The sequence below is a fragment of the Hemitrygon akajei genome, chromosome 24 (genome assembly GCF_048418815.1).
Source record: "Hemitrygon akajei chromosome 24, sHemAka1.3, whole genome shotgun sequence".
Lineage (NCBI taxonomy): Eukaryota > Metazoa > Chordata > Chondrichthyes > Myliobatiformes > Dasyatidae > Hemitrygon > Hemitrygon akajei.
The window spans coordinates 14,206,760-14,222,502 of NC_133147.1; the positions used below are offsets into that span (position 1 = coordinate 14,206,760).

Genomic DNA, 15,743 nt, shown 5'->3' on the forward strand with positions numbered 1-15,743 from the left:
CTACTGGTCATTTTTGAGATAGGATTTCCCACTAATCCTAAACAGTCCTTGTTTTGATGCCTCCCAAAGCTTTCTCTTCCTGAATGCTGGATGATCTTGTGCCTTACTTATTGGATGGGAATCTTTCTCTTCACTGACGTGATTCCTGTGCATCCTTAGCCAGGTCCTGCAGACCTTCTTAAACAAAGGCACATTAACCACAGTCCAATCTTCTGGTGCCTAACAGATACAAAGTCCCAAGCAATTTCCTCCTGTGCCTCCCATAATATTATATACCTAGTCAGGCCCTAGGGATTTGCTCACCTTTACATGCTTAAAAACTCTTAACACTACCTCCTTCAAAATGGTGGCCTTCTAACACCCAGAAAATAAACTCAGAGCCAATATTTACACATACACCTCTTCCTCCAACATTCACAGATTTATCCAAAGAAGATTGTGAAAAAAGTTCACTCTGCAAAACTAAGGTAAATTTATAGAAGCAATAAGCCTTATCTCAGCAGCATGATCATTTCCCTCTTAATTTTCATTGCAATAGCTAATCCAATTCCTTCAATCTAGCGTTAGTGGACAGATCACTGACAAATATAAAATGTGGTTGAATTCTGCAGAACTTAGTTCTACTAAAATATATTCAGCAGTCAGAGGAGGTACCATATCAGATGATGCAAACCAAGATCAAATAAGTGAGATCACATGAATCCTGCAAGGCTGCACATGACAAGTGACGTGAACCTACTATAACTTTGCAAAGCAACAATCACATTCCAACTGTACATGCAATAACTAATCAATTCATCTACAGAAATCAAAATTGTGAAAATTTGATAAAAGATCATTTCATATTTGCTCATCTTGCACTCTAGGCCAGCAACACCAAAGAGCTGATTGTGGGCTTCAGGAAGGGTAAGACGAAGGAACACAAACTAATTGTCATAGAGCGATCAGAAGTGGAGAGAGTGAGCAATTTCAAGTTTCTGGGTGTAAACATCTCTGTGGGCCTAACCTGGACACAAAATACTGATGCAGCTATAAAGGCAGCAAGACAGTAGCTATATTTGATTAGAATTTGAGTCGGTTTGATTTGTCAACTAAAACACTTGAAAACTACAAATGTACCATGGAGAGCCTGATATTGGGGGATCTGCTGCATAAGCTGAAAATAAATTGTAAAATTAGTTAGCTCTGTCATGGATACCAGCCTCCATATCCAAGACATCTTCAAGGAGCAATGCCTTAGGAAGGCAGCAGCCATCATTCAGGATCACCACCATCCAGGAGTGCCCTCTTCACGCTGTTACCAACAGGTAGGAGGTACACAAGTCTGAAGGCACACACTCAATGACTCAGGAACAGCTTCTTTCCCCCTCAAAATTTCTGAATGGACATTGAGCCCATGAACACTACCTCACTTTTTAAAAAATTTCTGTTATTTTACACTCACTGTTAATATATATATGCGCGCGCACACACACTATATCAATCTAGCAGGCATTGAAACAGTGACACGCTAAAGCAGGCAGGTCACTTATACAAAATACAATTAGTCTAACGAACAGATAAAGATAAGAACATCTGAGCGGATTGCAGTGGCTGGGTTGCAGGAAGGGGTGGGAAATAGAGCAAGAGGAGGCAGTAGAAATCAAAGTAAATTCACTAACATAATAGCTTTGTTCCCCCCCACCCCACTCCACGAGGCAAAGATGAGGAAGAGATCAGTGTCTAAATGGTGAAGATCTATAGAATTGCCTTCCAGTCTTCTAGTTCATCAGTCTCTCATCCCCAAAATGTTTCTGTAATATCGGACTGAAAGAATAGAATTTTTCCCTCAAAAAATTGGTCACTGAACAGTTCCTTAGCCACCAATTCCACCCTTCTTCCTAGCAACTGCCACAGGTCAGCAAGGATATAAATAAGAGGCACAAGTCATGTGAGTCTGAGCATGCTCTGCCATTCAATAAGTGACTTTATAGATCATGACCTCCACTCTCAATTTCCTGCTTCTTTCCCCAAAATGGTCAGTTCCCCTTTAGACTCAAAAGTGCATCTACCCAGCATTTAATAAATTTAATGATTCAGCCTCCATAGCTCTCTGAGGTGGAGAATGCCAAAGACACTCTGTGCCAAATCCCTCATCTTTCTTGAAACTGCAGCCCCCGATTCTGGCAAATCTCTCCTGGTTCTACACAAAGGGAAATATCTTTCAAAAAGCTTCCTCAATCTTATACTCTTCAAAAAGATCACCTCTGAACCAGACCATATGCAGTCTCACAGCTGATTTCAGACTGTGCAATCAACCACTGTGTAAAAAAAATGGTGCAGAAGGCACCTTGCAAAACTAATTGTTGTTGAATGACTTTCCTCAGCTACATTACCATGTTAGCTCAACGAAATGCCAAGTGTCAGATGCATTATCCATCTTCTGGGGAAAAAAGCTTTGGGAGGTATCAAATCAAGGACTTGTCCTTCAACTTAACACAAAGGCCTGCTAACATCGCCACTGCTCCTTAGCTGACAACCAGGACGACAGGGAGACAAAAAGAAAATCAAACGTCAATCAAAATCTAGAGATGTACCGATACCACAAGCAATCTCTCATCTTTATGCTTCAATACTCTCCAGACCAATCAGACTTAACACTTGTGAATCTGCAGTTACCAAGTCAATCAGTATCTGGCAATAGATAAAAAGAGGGGCAATTTCCTCCACTGAGGTTTAGCTTGTAACTCTTACACATTATAGCCAAAATCATATCAACACACGATACCCAAAGATACTTGCAAAAGTTAAAGCATTGCCACTAATAACTAACGAGATAAGTGTTTTAAAACAGGTCAGCTAGCACTTGCTGTTTTTATTGCAGATTTCCAGCATCTGTATTGATTTTCAAAGCTGGAAATTGTATTTGCTAATTGGTCACACTGACAGGCCATGAGAAAACCTGGTCTATCATGTTGTAAGTGATATGAAAGAGGCTGAAGGGAATAACAGGAGAAATTCATGTTCAAGGTGAAGTTGCTGCCTCCCGGCTCCACCGAAGCCAGTTTGATCCTGACCTTCAGCGCTGTACATAGGCTGCACATTCTCCCTATGAACATGGGTTTTCCCCAGGTGTTCCCATTCCCTCCAGTACAGAAATAAGCAAGCTGATCGGACAAAGTAGATCACTGTCAGTGTGTAGATGAGTAACAGAATCAGGGTGGAGCAGAAGATTGGAAATGTGAGTTGAATAAAGTGGAAGGGTGGGAATAATGTAAATCACGTGTTTCCCAACATGGGTCCACGGAGCCCTTGGCTGAAGATGCAAATGATTATTTGTTGGCTGGCACTGATTTAGATTTTGTACTGTCTCTTTGAAGATTTTCCCCACCCCACCCACCTCCATCTTAGATGTTACTTCACCAAACAGAGTTCTGACATTGAGTTGCTTGATGTGGTCAGTAATCTTTTCAAAGCCACTGTCCAATTTTAAATAGTGGTTAATGATCAAAACATAACAGGCCCATTTAAAACCTATATGCTTAAAATAACACCACTGAACAAGGTATGATGGAGTGGGAAGGAAAAGAAATGGAGGAAAAGTGATGGAGTTCTAAAAATATCAATTTTAAGTAATGAGACGTAACCAATAAGCACAAGAAAAAAAATTAAAAGCAATTATCTTGAAGGGTTTAAAAGAAATTGCAATGGATTCAGCTCAACCAAATGGAATTATGTCCAAAGTGTGTACCAACATATTTAATACTGCTCTACCGAAAACCAAATTCTAATATATTTTAAAAAGCATTGACATTCAAAAAGTTAACCAGAGATAATGCCCAACAAATCCTGCGCCTTACTGCAGACTCAGACTGACGGGCACAAGCCACATATCAATGTCAGAAAGGTAGTGGTCATCTATAATACATACACCCCCTGAGATTTGTTTTCTTACAGATAACCACAAAGAAACCTAATAGAACCCATTAAAACAAAAGACGACCGTCAAACACCCAATATACAGAGAGAAAAAACAAACTGTGCAAATAATACAAATAGCACTCAGAACTGAAGTTCCCAAAAGCGAATTTACAGCCAATTCAAAAGTCTGTCAGTTGCAGGGTACAGCCTCGGTTCAGCACAGATGAGTAAACTTCATGAAGCAGCGAGCCTAGCTGAACCGACCACTCCCTCGTAATTCAGCCCTGAATCTCTGACCTTTCCAATCCGTCTGCTGACAGTAACTATGCAAAAAAAAAACAGATCCAGATAAAGGCATAATTGAAAATTTCAGGGTTAGGGCAAGAGTGATTGAATGAAGATAGCCATCGATAATCTACACATTCTTTGCGCTACAAACCTTTACTACACCTTACATCCACATGTCATTTAAAGCTTCTTTAAAGCTCCAATAGTGTTTGAGCAATATCAAAAATAAATGAAATGCAATTAAAATCAAAGATTGAGAAATTCAAAGCTCAAAGAAAGTTTGAACTACAGTGCAAGGAGGCTGACAGAAAATGGAGTGGCAGCTGGCAAAGTTACCCTACCTGCTCCACAAACTGAAGAAAGACCTATTTATTGCCAAAAATGAAATAGGAAAATTACTGGAAAAAGCATAACACTGCCCCTTGGAAGTCTACGCACAATTAATGCATATCTAACACAGAGGGTCACATCAAAGAATAAGAGGATACATAACCAGAATGAGATGCAGCACAAGTCTACAGTTATGGTGAAAGCATTAAAGTACTCTGTTCAAGTTAAAGATTTTCTTTTGCACGGAAGAACCCATGAAGCTAAACAAAACTGCAGAACTCATGTAGCCTACACGCAGTATTTGGAATAATCCATTTCTGCAGCCAAATTAAACCGGCAGCTCAAAGTCCAGATGAACATAAAGGAAGGAATCAGGGTACTGTTCTAGGTGATAAATTTGACCCATTTCTGATACGAACGGCTGAAAAAAAACCTATAACCATTTGCTGCCTACATGAGCTGAGGAGACACCCTCAAGTGTTCTACAGGTAATCAAGCACCTTCTGGAGCATCATGGAGCATACAATAGGTAAACCACCAGCAGACTATCTGTGCACAGCAAGTTAGATTCAGATTCAATATCGCCGGTGTATGTTGTGAAATTTGTTACAAGTTCCCGTGAACAGCAAATGTCTGAAATTAAAAGATAAAGCATTATACCAGCCCCCTCTGACCCCTTGTGTCCCAACCACACAACCAGTAAATTATTATTTACTTTGAAATTGAGGGGGTGATTAATACTGATCATGGAAAGCCCCCCTTTTTCCAACTAGACATGGTATGTCATACATCTAAGTACACAGGGTCTCCTTATCCAAAAAAAAGATGCTAGAATAAGGAAGCAGTAAAACCCCACCCAGACTCCAAAATAGTGGTTAGCTGAGACTCTTGATGCTTCACAATCACACTGCTGTGAAGTCAGCACATCAAACCTGACTAATGCACACAAGGGTCCCAGCCCGCAACGTCAACTGTTTTCTCTTTCATAGATGCTACCTGGCCTGCTGAGTTCCTCCAGCAATTTACGGATTGCTTTAGATTCCCAGCATCTGCATATTTTCTCTTGTTTGTGAATCAACCCTGACTATGCTGATTTGCAAATAAACAGGAGCGACTTGAGGAGGGGATTTACTCCAAGCCCAGCACTCAGGATTACCAAAACCTGCTGGGCAGGAAGTACTGCAGGATCAGTAGATCACAGTTGATTTTCTCTCAGGTAACCAAGAGGTACAAAACAACATTAAAGTGCTGCACACACACAAAAAAGGCAACTATCCAGTAATTATATCAAACAAAGATTACCTAACAGCAATTATCGTTTGAGCACTAACACTGAAAGCCGCTCATCTACAATTGCTAGGGAATTTGATAATGCAATTACCATAGAAATTAGCCGTGCCGATTATTTTTAATTATTTAATGCCTTGTTGTAAACAGTGATTTTAGGAAATCAATTCTGCATCGGTCTCGTTAAGAGGCCGATGTGAAATTTGTTTTGCATTGTCTAGCGCAGCCTAGTGTTAGATCTGGAGCTGCATTTGGCAAATGTGATGACTCTCCGAAGTGGGCTTCAGGGGTAGGCGAAACAAAAATCCGTCGCCTTCCACTTTCAATACGAATGCATTGTTTTCTTTAAAAAAAAAGGAGGGCGGGGGGATAACTGGAAACGAAAAGCCGACATTTTCAGGCGGATTTCGCAGCAAAGACCCGTAAACAACACGGCTTGCTGCAAGAGCAGGAAAAGAGACCCAACTTCCTCTGGAAAGATTCCCGGCTACGCACCAAAGCATACATACAAAAAAAAAGTTTTCAGCGAACTTCGAAAAGCGTTTTAAACCCGTCTGAAAAATAAAATTACTGCATTTCCGACATTCCTATAGACAGCAGAACCCAGTCGGGCTTGCAGTCCCACCGGTTAACCCCGAAATGTCGAGAGTTTAGATGAACTGGGGGCAGACAGAGGAGAAACTTTTTAATGTCGCATCTTGCCAAATGTAGGCATCAACCAAGGCCTGTGGGCCGGAGAGGAAAATTACAAAGAACACAACCACTACAGCGAAATATTCTTAGTGACTAACTTTCCTACAAAAGTTTTTAATTTTAAATGCCGTAATATTTGTTGGATGGGGAAGTTTAATTGATTTAACATTTCCCACCACGCCGGCCCATTCCCACCCACACTATCGGTGGGGGAGAGCGGGCTAGACACGGTCGGGTTGATTTTTGTTCCTAAAAATCGACCCCACGTCAAGTCTGATTATTTTTTTAATCGAGAGAAGGTTGATTCGTTCTCGGCAGATGCAGAGAGTGGGATCTTTTCCCCTCCGGGCCGGGAATGTCTCTCAAACCACCATCACCCCGGAGCCTCATGCCGGCCCCAACTGTTTCCCTCGTCCCAACAAACTCCTCGCTCCGACCACCCACCAGCTAAACCCTGGCTTCACTCTCCCTTCAGCCCCTCTTTACCTCAACTTCCCTCCTTGCATCCTCACTTCGCCTAATTCCTTCCATTCCTCCTCCACCCCTCTCTACCTCCCCGACTTCCCTCAACTTTTTCTCCTCTCCCCCCTCTCCCAACTCCATTTATTCCTCCCCTCATTCCTCCCAATAACCTTCCTCCGGCCCTTCACCCTCAATTATCTCTCCTCTCGCACTTTCCCCAACACTATTTTCTCCTCCCCATTTTTCCTTTCTTTAGCCTTCACTCCCTCCCTCCCGACCTCAAAAGTACCCCTAAAATACCCTCCCTTCCCACCCAAAACTCCTTTCCTACTTCCCTCAACCCTCAAGATACCTTGCTTCGGACCTTCTCCCCCGAAATCCCTCAACCCTCCCTCCCCAAGGATCCCCCTCTCCCCTGGTCCCTCAACGCTTCTCCCAAGAATTCCCTCTCCTACTTCACTCCTCTCCAATCCCTCAACCATCTAGAAGCCTCTTTCCTTCTTCCCTTCGCCTTAAGTCCCTCAACATTCCCATGCATAAAACCTTTTCCTACTTCCCTTCCCCTGAAGACCCTCAACCCTCCCATCCAGAGGCCACTCTCCACCCTTCCCCCTCTCCCTCCCCTACTTCCCCTCTCCTTCTTCCTACCGACCTTCGTCCAGCAGCCGCTCCAGGTGAGTGAAGATGCCGCAGAAGTTGGGCAGACTCGACATCAGCTTCTTGTCGTTCATCAGCTGCATCAAGTAGTCGGGACTGGGTCTCGGCTTCTCCTTGGCTTCCATTTCCCCGACCATCGCCGCCCGCGCAAGTGAGCGAGTGTTGGTGTGCGAGGGGCACACCGACCGCCACACACGGAGAAGTGACTGAGAGAAGAGGCCGCCTGTCACCGAGCCCCCGCCGCCGCCGCCGTGAGTGTGCGCGACCAAAAGAAGAAGAAGAAAAAAAAGAAGAAAACCCTCCCCCCGGCGCCACTGCCACCGCACGCCCGCCGCGCTTAACTACCCCGACCAACCTACCCGCGCCACACGCCGACCGCTAACTGACAGCGCGCCCGCTCCAATCCCCGTCCCGCCGTTCCGCCAGCGGCCCAATCAACTCGGAGAAGGTGGGCGGGATCTAGCCGGGGCAACATACAAGCTTGGTTGCACCGCAAGCACAGGCGGCGCATGCGCGGAACACAGTAGCCCGGGATTATTTCCTCTAGTTGCTTTGTGTTTTTGTACCGCTGTCCTCTTTCTCCCCCTCCTCCTTTCACAATATGAAACTGCTCGCATGCATGTTTAAGTGACAAACATTTTGTTTTATGCATGTATCTTTTCTACGGAAGCATTTGAGAGCGTGAATGCCTGCAGCTACCAGGCAAGATCGTATTTATCTTCTAAACTAGGGACAACTAAGCGACTGTGTTGGAATTTTGACAAAATTGATTGGGGCTTTATGCAATGCATGCTTTAGCATGCTATCTCAGTTTCTCGCCATTAGTGTATGCATTGTATTACGAATTCTACGTGGGGCCAACTCCGTCACAAATTTTGACTGGTGCCATTTAACCGTACCCTGTTATTCTCAAATTTGTGCATTCCAAAGAACAAAATTAAACTTTTCTGCCTTTATTTTTCTTTTGTGTAGCATGAACACGAAGAAGTCTGCAAATCCAGAGCAAAACACACAAAATACTGGGGGAGCTCAGCAGGTCAAACAGCATTTGATGGAGGAAATTTAAAATTGCTGCATCTCCAAATTTAATGTTCTGCAGACAGAAGTCTCTCTTGGCTGACTTTCTGTTTATGTATCAATGCCCTTAAGTTATTCAAATCAAGGTTTTTCATTATAAAATTGGACTTGGATTTCCCAAGCCAGGAGAATTTGTGACAGGCGGCACAGGAGCGTAGTGGTTAGCATAGCTTTAGAGTACCAGCAACCTGGGTTCAATTCCTGCTGCTGCCTGTAAGGGGTTTGTACATTTACCCCGTGACCGCGTGGGTTTTGTCCTGGTGCTTTGTCCAAAGATGTACCGGTGATAGGTTAGCTGGTCATTGTAAATTGTCCCATGATTAGGCTAGGGTTAAATAGCTCAAAGGGCCTATTCCACGCTGTATTTCAATATATAAATAAATTATATGTTTAACTAGAGCAGAGCTATCATACAAGTAAATAGATTATAGCAGGGCAAGGATCCCTTTGCATGTGTTGAATGCACAGGTTGAATGAAAAAGGAAAAGTACTTCCGGAGGAAATTAGTCGAGTTTTGCTGACCTGCTGTTGAAGAAATGCAGGCTACAGTAATAAATGGTCCATACCCTGGTTTCCAAGGGTGCATTGTAATACAGAAGTGAAGCCTTCAGCTTCACAACACCAAAGGTTTTTATCTGATTCTGTTGTCCCCATGCCCATGAGAGCTTCTGCTGGGTGCTCTGGTTTCCAACATCCCACGCATGTGTTGGTGGGTTAATTGACAACTGTAGATTGTCCTGGTCAAAGCAGTCAAAGTCCTGTCCCGAGCCTTTGTGGCTCATCAAGCTGGTGCTTATGCCGGTTTCTGTGGCGTGAAGCAACTGAGACTACGAGCCCTCCCCCCCCCCCCCCCCCAGATAGGACGCCAATCTATCACGAGGTTGACCCCTAGCATTTCGCCCAGACCCATTTTCAGCAGGGTAGACTGGAGCATTGTGTGGTTAAGGTGCCTTGCTCAAGGACACAACACGCTGCCTCAGCTGGGCTCGAACTCACGACCTTCAGGTTGCTAGTCAAACACCCTTGACCACTTGGCCACGTGCCACACAGATTGTCCTGGAGTATGTCAATAAGTATCAAAGTAATCAAAGGGAAGTTGATGGAAAAGTGAGAGAAAAGAGATCAGGAATTTGGAGTTCAATTCTGGCATCGTCTGTAAGAAGTTTCTATGTTCTCCCTGTGTTTCAGGTGCTCCGGTTCCTCCCACCGTCCAGAGATGTACCGGTTAGTAGGTTATAAACACGAGAAAGTCTGCAGACACTGGGGATCCAAAGCAACAGACACGAAACGCTGGAGGAACTCAGCGGGCCAGGAGGCATGGATGGAAATGACCAGTCGAAGTTTTGGGCCGGGACCCTTCTCAGTCATGAAGAAGGGTCTCAGCCTGAAATGTTGACGGTCTGTTCATTTCCACGGATGCTGCCTGACCTGCTAAGGTGTAGGTAGGTAGGTAGGTAGGTAGGTAGGTGTGTGTGTGTGTGTGTGTGTGTGTGTGTGTGCATGTATGTATATATATATATATATATATATATATATGTATATGGATGGATAGGCAGAGTAATTGGTCATTGTAAAATGTCCTGGGATTAGGCTAGCGTTAAATAGGTGGGCTGCTGGGCGGTGTGGCTTGTTGGGCCGGAAGGGCCTGTTCCGAGCAATATCTCCAAATAAAATGCAGGTCATAGGAAAATAGGAGACATCAAATTGTTCAAAATAGTTCAAATGGTTCAATTTAATGTGAGAGAATGTATAAAGTTCACAACCTGAAACTCTTATTTTTCACAGACATTCATGAAACAAGAAACCCCATCAAATTAATGACAGAAACATCAGAACCCTGAGGACTCCCCTCCCATTACAAAAACAGCAGCAGAAGCATTGACCCTCCCACTCCCTCTCCCTCCCACTTGCACCAGCAGAAGCACCTACCCGCTTCCCCCCCCCCCACACCATGCAAACAATAACAACCCCCCCCCCCCCCCCGCAAGAGGGCTTGATCTAGAGTCCACAACCTAGCACTTCGGTATCTCAGTCAGGCTCTCTCTCTCCATCGAGGGAGACAGATCGCCCTTCAACAATGAGAGCGGAGGCCAGCAACTCGCCGTTCCGATGTTACAATCTCTCGTGTCGCTTCTCCAAGACTCTCCCCCATGCCTGACTCGAGGACCAACAGGCACTCAGTCTCCATTGAAACAGGGAGCGGGCGAGAGAGAGAGAATCGCTGAAGTACAGGGGCCTTCTTCCGACAGCAGCACACACCACCTGCTGCCCGCTGTTTCAGTCACCCACGACGTTTCCTTCGGTGAAATCGGCAAGGAACCGCGTCGACTACAAAGGCGCGTGACTTCCAGGCCGTTCCTGGCGGTCGGAATCAGTTTTAATAGCACCAGCATAAGACATGAGATTTGTTGACTTTGCAGCAGCAGTATAATGAAATACATAAAAACCAGAGAGAAAAAACTGAATTACAGTAAGTACATATATGCATATTAAATAGTTAAATTAAATAAGTAGTGCAAAAAAAAAATTGGAATAAAAAAAAGCAGCAAGATAGAGTTTATTTGTTCAATGTCCATTCAGGATTTGTGCCAGAGAGGAAGCAGCTGCTCCTGAATCGCTGAGTGTGTGCCCTCAGGATCCTGTACCTCCTCCCTTGATGGTAGCAATGAGAACAAGACATGACCTGAGTGGTGGGTGTCCTTAATGATGGACGTTGTCTTTCTGAGGCATCGTTCCTTGAAGATGTCCTGGATACTACGGAGGCCAGTGCCCATGATGAGGCTGACTAAGTTCACAACTTTCTGAAGCTTCTTTCGATCCTGAACAATAACCCCCCCCCCCCCCCGCAACCAACAACAGCACCCCCCCCCCCCCCAACCAATACCTGCCGGTGATGGAGCCATTTAGAATGCTCTCCATGGTACATCTACAAAAATTTTTGAGCACCCGTCCACACAGCCGGATCCCAGCAGGATCGCTGTGATAGAACTGGCATGGAGCCAATGGTCAAACAGCCTCCTTAATAAGTAAATAACTCACACCGTGGCTCGGCTTTAATTTTCCATTTGTGGAGAATATGTGTGGTTTAGCCAGTTGATGACACACTAGTGTCTTTGAACAATGCCAAAACCAGGAGGTGCAATGTTTAGCTCTTGAGTCAGGGTGCTTATTTGGGACAATGGCATCGTTCCATTCAGTTTGCCAGCATTCTTCCAGATTTGGGAGTGCTTCTGGGATGGAGGTAGCATGTTCGCAGAATGCGGATCAGGTCAAAAGGCCTTTTAAAATTCCTCACAAAATCAAAACATGACATAATGCATTAACAAAGTATTTATCAAGATTCAAATTTAGTTGTACAATGCTTATACATGAACTATTCATTCCACAAATACATTGCAAATGTGCAGATGAAAAAGGATAACAACACTGGACAACAAAGATTTTGCTTCCTGAACATTTCTGGGTCTATCTTATGGATTTTGGGCTGCTGATCATGAAAATTTCCATTAATTTTCCCTATCACCCACCTTTCTTTTTAAATCGCCAATGTTTCAGTTCATAATTCAACTCAATTAAAATGTTGCCCATGATAAAAGTTTTCTATCTTGTCCAGGCATACTTGGGCATGCTTAGACAGGGTAAACGCTGCACGGCAGGACTGGTTTCAGAAAGGCTATAAATTTCCATGGAGGGGTTTGATATTTGAGACAGATGTTTCCCAGAATAATTGATGCCAAGATTAAGGAAGAACATTTTTGTTGTTCCCCAAACCAAACAGGTCGTTAATGACAGGCAATTTGAAGAACTTCTAGTGGGACTGAAGAAAATCTCATGGGAGGTGTTCAAAGATGTTGAAAATTTTCTTGGCAACTCCAGAGCACCAAACTACATACAACTGGCTGACAACATGCTTCAAGCATACAAAACCATGGAGTTCAAATCTGGCACTGTCAGTGACGAGCATGGTGAAAGGTTTCTCCAGGACATTGTGGTCACAGAGAAATGGTATCAGGCCAATTGTAACGCATCAGTGTTGGCTGATTATTGTTGGACACTTAAGCAAGAAGCCTCAGACACTGAGTAGAAATAAAAATCATCAACAAAACATTTTAGTTTGGTTGAACTATTGCAAAGCATCAGCACCGTTATGCAATTAAACACATTATATTCAAAAAAAGATCATTTCTTGTTTCTCCAAGTTCCTGCATGACACAAGTAGTCTGAAATTATATTTGTGTTCAGCTTCAAGCAGTATGTCGTTAACAAAAGAAGAAATTCTGAGGAAACAACACTTTTGAAGAAAATTGTTGCCCAGCGTTACCTGAACCCAACATTAAAGGATACTCAAAAGTTGGATAAAGTTGGCCTAGTGGATAAGGCATCAGTCTAGTGATCTGAAGGTCACTGGTTCGAGCCTCAGCTGAGGCAGTGTGTTGTGTCCTTGAGCAAGGCACTTAACAACACATTTCTCTGCGATGACACCGGTGCCAAGCTGTTTGGGCCCTGGTGCCCTTCCCTTGGACAACATCGGTGGTGTGGAGAGGGGAAGGCTTACAGCTTGGGCAACTGCCGGTTGCAACCCTGCCCAGGCCTGCACCCTGGAAACCTTCCAAGGCACAAATCCATGGTCTCACGAGACTAACGGATAAAGTTGGCATAGAAACTGTCCCTGAGCCTGGTGGTACGTGCATGACGGTGGGGGAGGGGGGGGGGGTGAAGAATAGAGAATATGTAGGGTAGGAGAGGGCTTTGATTCTGCCAGCTGCTTTACTGAGGCAGTGGTGAGGTGCAGAGGGAAAGGGAGAAACATTCATGAAAGGGGTGAGGAAAATGGGAACAGTAATTAATGAAACACACACAAGATGCTGGAGGAACTCAGCAGGTCAGGCAGCATCTACTGAAAAGAGTAAACGTTGCAGGCTGAGATCCTTCTTCAGGACTTGAACCCGTTTGCTTTAGCTAAAATATAACAATAAAGTGATGCAAAGGCAGATAAAATCCCTTAAAATTTTTACAAAATTTGAGTGTGCACTTGAAATGTTAGAGTTTTTGATAACTGGAATATCAGATTACCCAGCAGAGAAAGTATAGTTCCTACTCTTCGCCTCACACTCTCCTTCACATATCATTGATATTCACTGAAACCAGTAGAACAGAAGACATTTTTTGGACGTGTGATTCATTGTGTGATTTTTCTTTCCTGCGCCCTGTATGCAGTGCTCCCATGCCATCTGTTCCTTAGTTATTTTCTTCACTTGAAACCTTGATAGCAGCGTTTGTTGACAAATGCAGAAAGAGTGATGCTTAGATTTTTCTGCCCTGAAAAGAGACACGTATTTTATTTATATATGATGAAGATAAGGTGTATAGGTGAAGTTTATAATGTAATACATCATTAGGTTTGAGGAGATGAAAGATAAGTTGTAAAGAACGGGCCGAAGTTTGAGTTTTAAAAGCACACTTATCTGTGGTGTGCTGGCCATTATTGATTTCTCAATCATCTTCATCTGGGACACAGATAGAGCAAATTCACTTATTCTTTTTTCCCAAGGTTGTGGAATCAAGAAATAGAGGGTGCAGGATTAAAGTGAGAAGGAAAAGATTTAATAGGAAGCTGAAAGGCAACTTTTTTTTTTACACACACAAATGGAGTGATATCTATGTGGGCTTCCGGGATTCTGTGAAGAAAGAGTTATCATGCCTGATGTTGTAATGTGTGAAGGAAGAGAAGTGAGTGCAGTTACTATTACAAAAGAGAAGGTGCTCAAAAAGCTGAAAGACCTATAGGTACAGAGTCACCCGGACCAGATGAACTGCCCCCTAGGGTTCTGAAAGAGGTAGCATTAGAGATTGTGGTGGCATTAGAAATGATCTTTCAAAAATCATTGGACTCTGGCATGGTGCCAGAGGACTGGAAAATTCCAACTGTTACTTCACTCTTTAAGAAAGGAGGAAGGCAACAGAAAGGAAATTGTAGACCAGTTAGCCTGACCTCAGTGGCTGGGAAGATGTTAGAGTCAATTGTTAAGGATGAGGTGATGGAGTACTTGGTGACACATGACAAGATAGTACAAAGTCAGCATGGTTTCCTTTAGGAAAAATCCTGCCTGATGAACCTGTTGGAATTCTTTGAGGAGATTACAGGTACAATAGATAAAGGAGATGAAGTGGATGTTGTATATTTGAACTTTCAGAAGGCCTTTGACAAGGTGCCACACATGAGGCTGATTACCAAGTTAAGAGCCCATGGTATTACAGGAAAGTTACTAACATGGTTAGAGCATTGGCTGATTGGTAGGAGGCAGCGAGTGGGAATAAAAGGATCCTTTTTCTGGTTGACTGCCAGTGACTAGTGGTGTTCCACAGGGATGAGTGTTGGTTCCATTCTTTTTATGCTGTATATAAATGATTTAGATGATGGAATAGATGGCTTTGTTGCCAAGTTTGCAGATGATATGAAGACTGGTGGAGGGGCAGTTAGTGTTGAGGAAACAGGTAGGATGCAGAAAGACTTGGACAGATTAGGAGAATGAGCAAGAAGGTGGAAAATGAAATACAATGTTAGAAAATACATGGTCATGCATTGTGGTAGCAGAAACAAATGTGTGGACTATTTTCTAAATGGGGAGAAAAAACAAAAATCTGAGATGCAAAGGGACTTGGGAGTTCTTGTGCAGAACACCCTGAAGGTTAATTTGCAGGTAGCATCAGTGGTGAGGAAGGCAAATGCAATGTTAGCATTCATTTCAAGAGGTCTAGAATACAAGAGCAGGGATGTGATGCTGAGGCTTTATAAGGCACTGGTGAGGCCTCGTCTTGAGTATTGTGAATAGTTTAGGGCCCTTCATCTTAAAAGAGATGTGCTGGCATTGGAGAGGGTGCAGAGGAGGTTCACACAGATGGTTCCAGGAATGAAACGGTTATCATACGAGGAACGTTTGATGGCTCTGGGTCTGTACTTGCTGGAATTCAGAAGGATGAGGGGGGATCTCATTGAAACCTTTCGAATATTGAGAGACCTAGACAGAGTAGATGTGGAAATTATGTTT

At 43.6% G+C, this 15,743-nt stretch overlaps 1 protein-coding gene and 1 long non-coding RNA gene across 9 annotated transcripts in view; one reads left to right on the top strand and one right to left on the bottom strand.

Annotated features, from left to right (window-relative positions):
- qkia (QKI, KH domain containing, RNA binding a) overlaps nt 1-7,985 on the bottom strand; it is a 131,672-nt gene extending 123,687 nt beyond the window's left edge. For 4 of the 8 annotated variants that reach the window (XR_012096206.1, XM_073028368.1, XM_073028366.1 and 1 more), the window contains exon 1: nt 7,613-7,985. Coding sequence is in view for 7 of the 8 variants with exons in the window: in XM_073028368.1 (XP_072884469.1) it covers nt 7,613-7,754 (142 nt within the window). In the remaining variant the exon portion in view is untranslated. The remainder of the gene's footprint in view (nt 1-7,612) is intronic. The other 4 variants (XM_073028369.1, XM_073028367.1, XM_073028374.1 and 1 more) reach the window with 2 other exon arrangements.
- A 2,704-nt stretch (nt 7,986-10,689) lies between these two features.
- Nucleotides 10,690-12,797, top strand: LOC140715885 (uncharacterized). The gene is made up of 2 exons (XR_012096207.1): nt 10,690-11,164; nt 12,473-12,797. It is a non-coding gene; the product is annotated as an uncharacterized lncRNA (long non-coding RNA).
- The last annotated feature ends 2,946 nt before the right edge of the window (nt 12,798-15,743 follow it).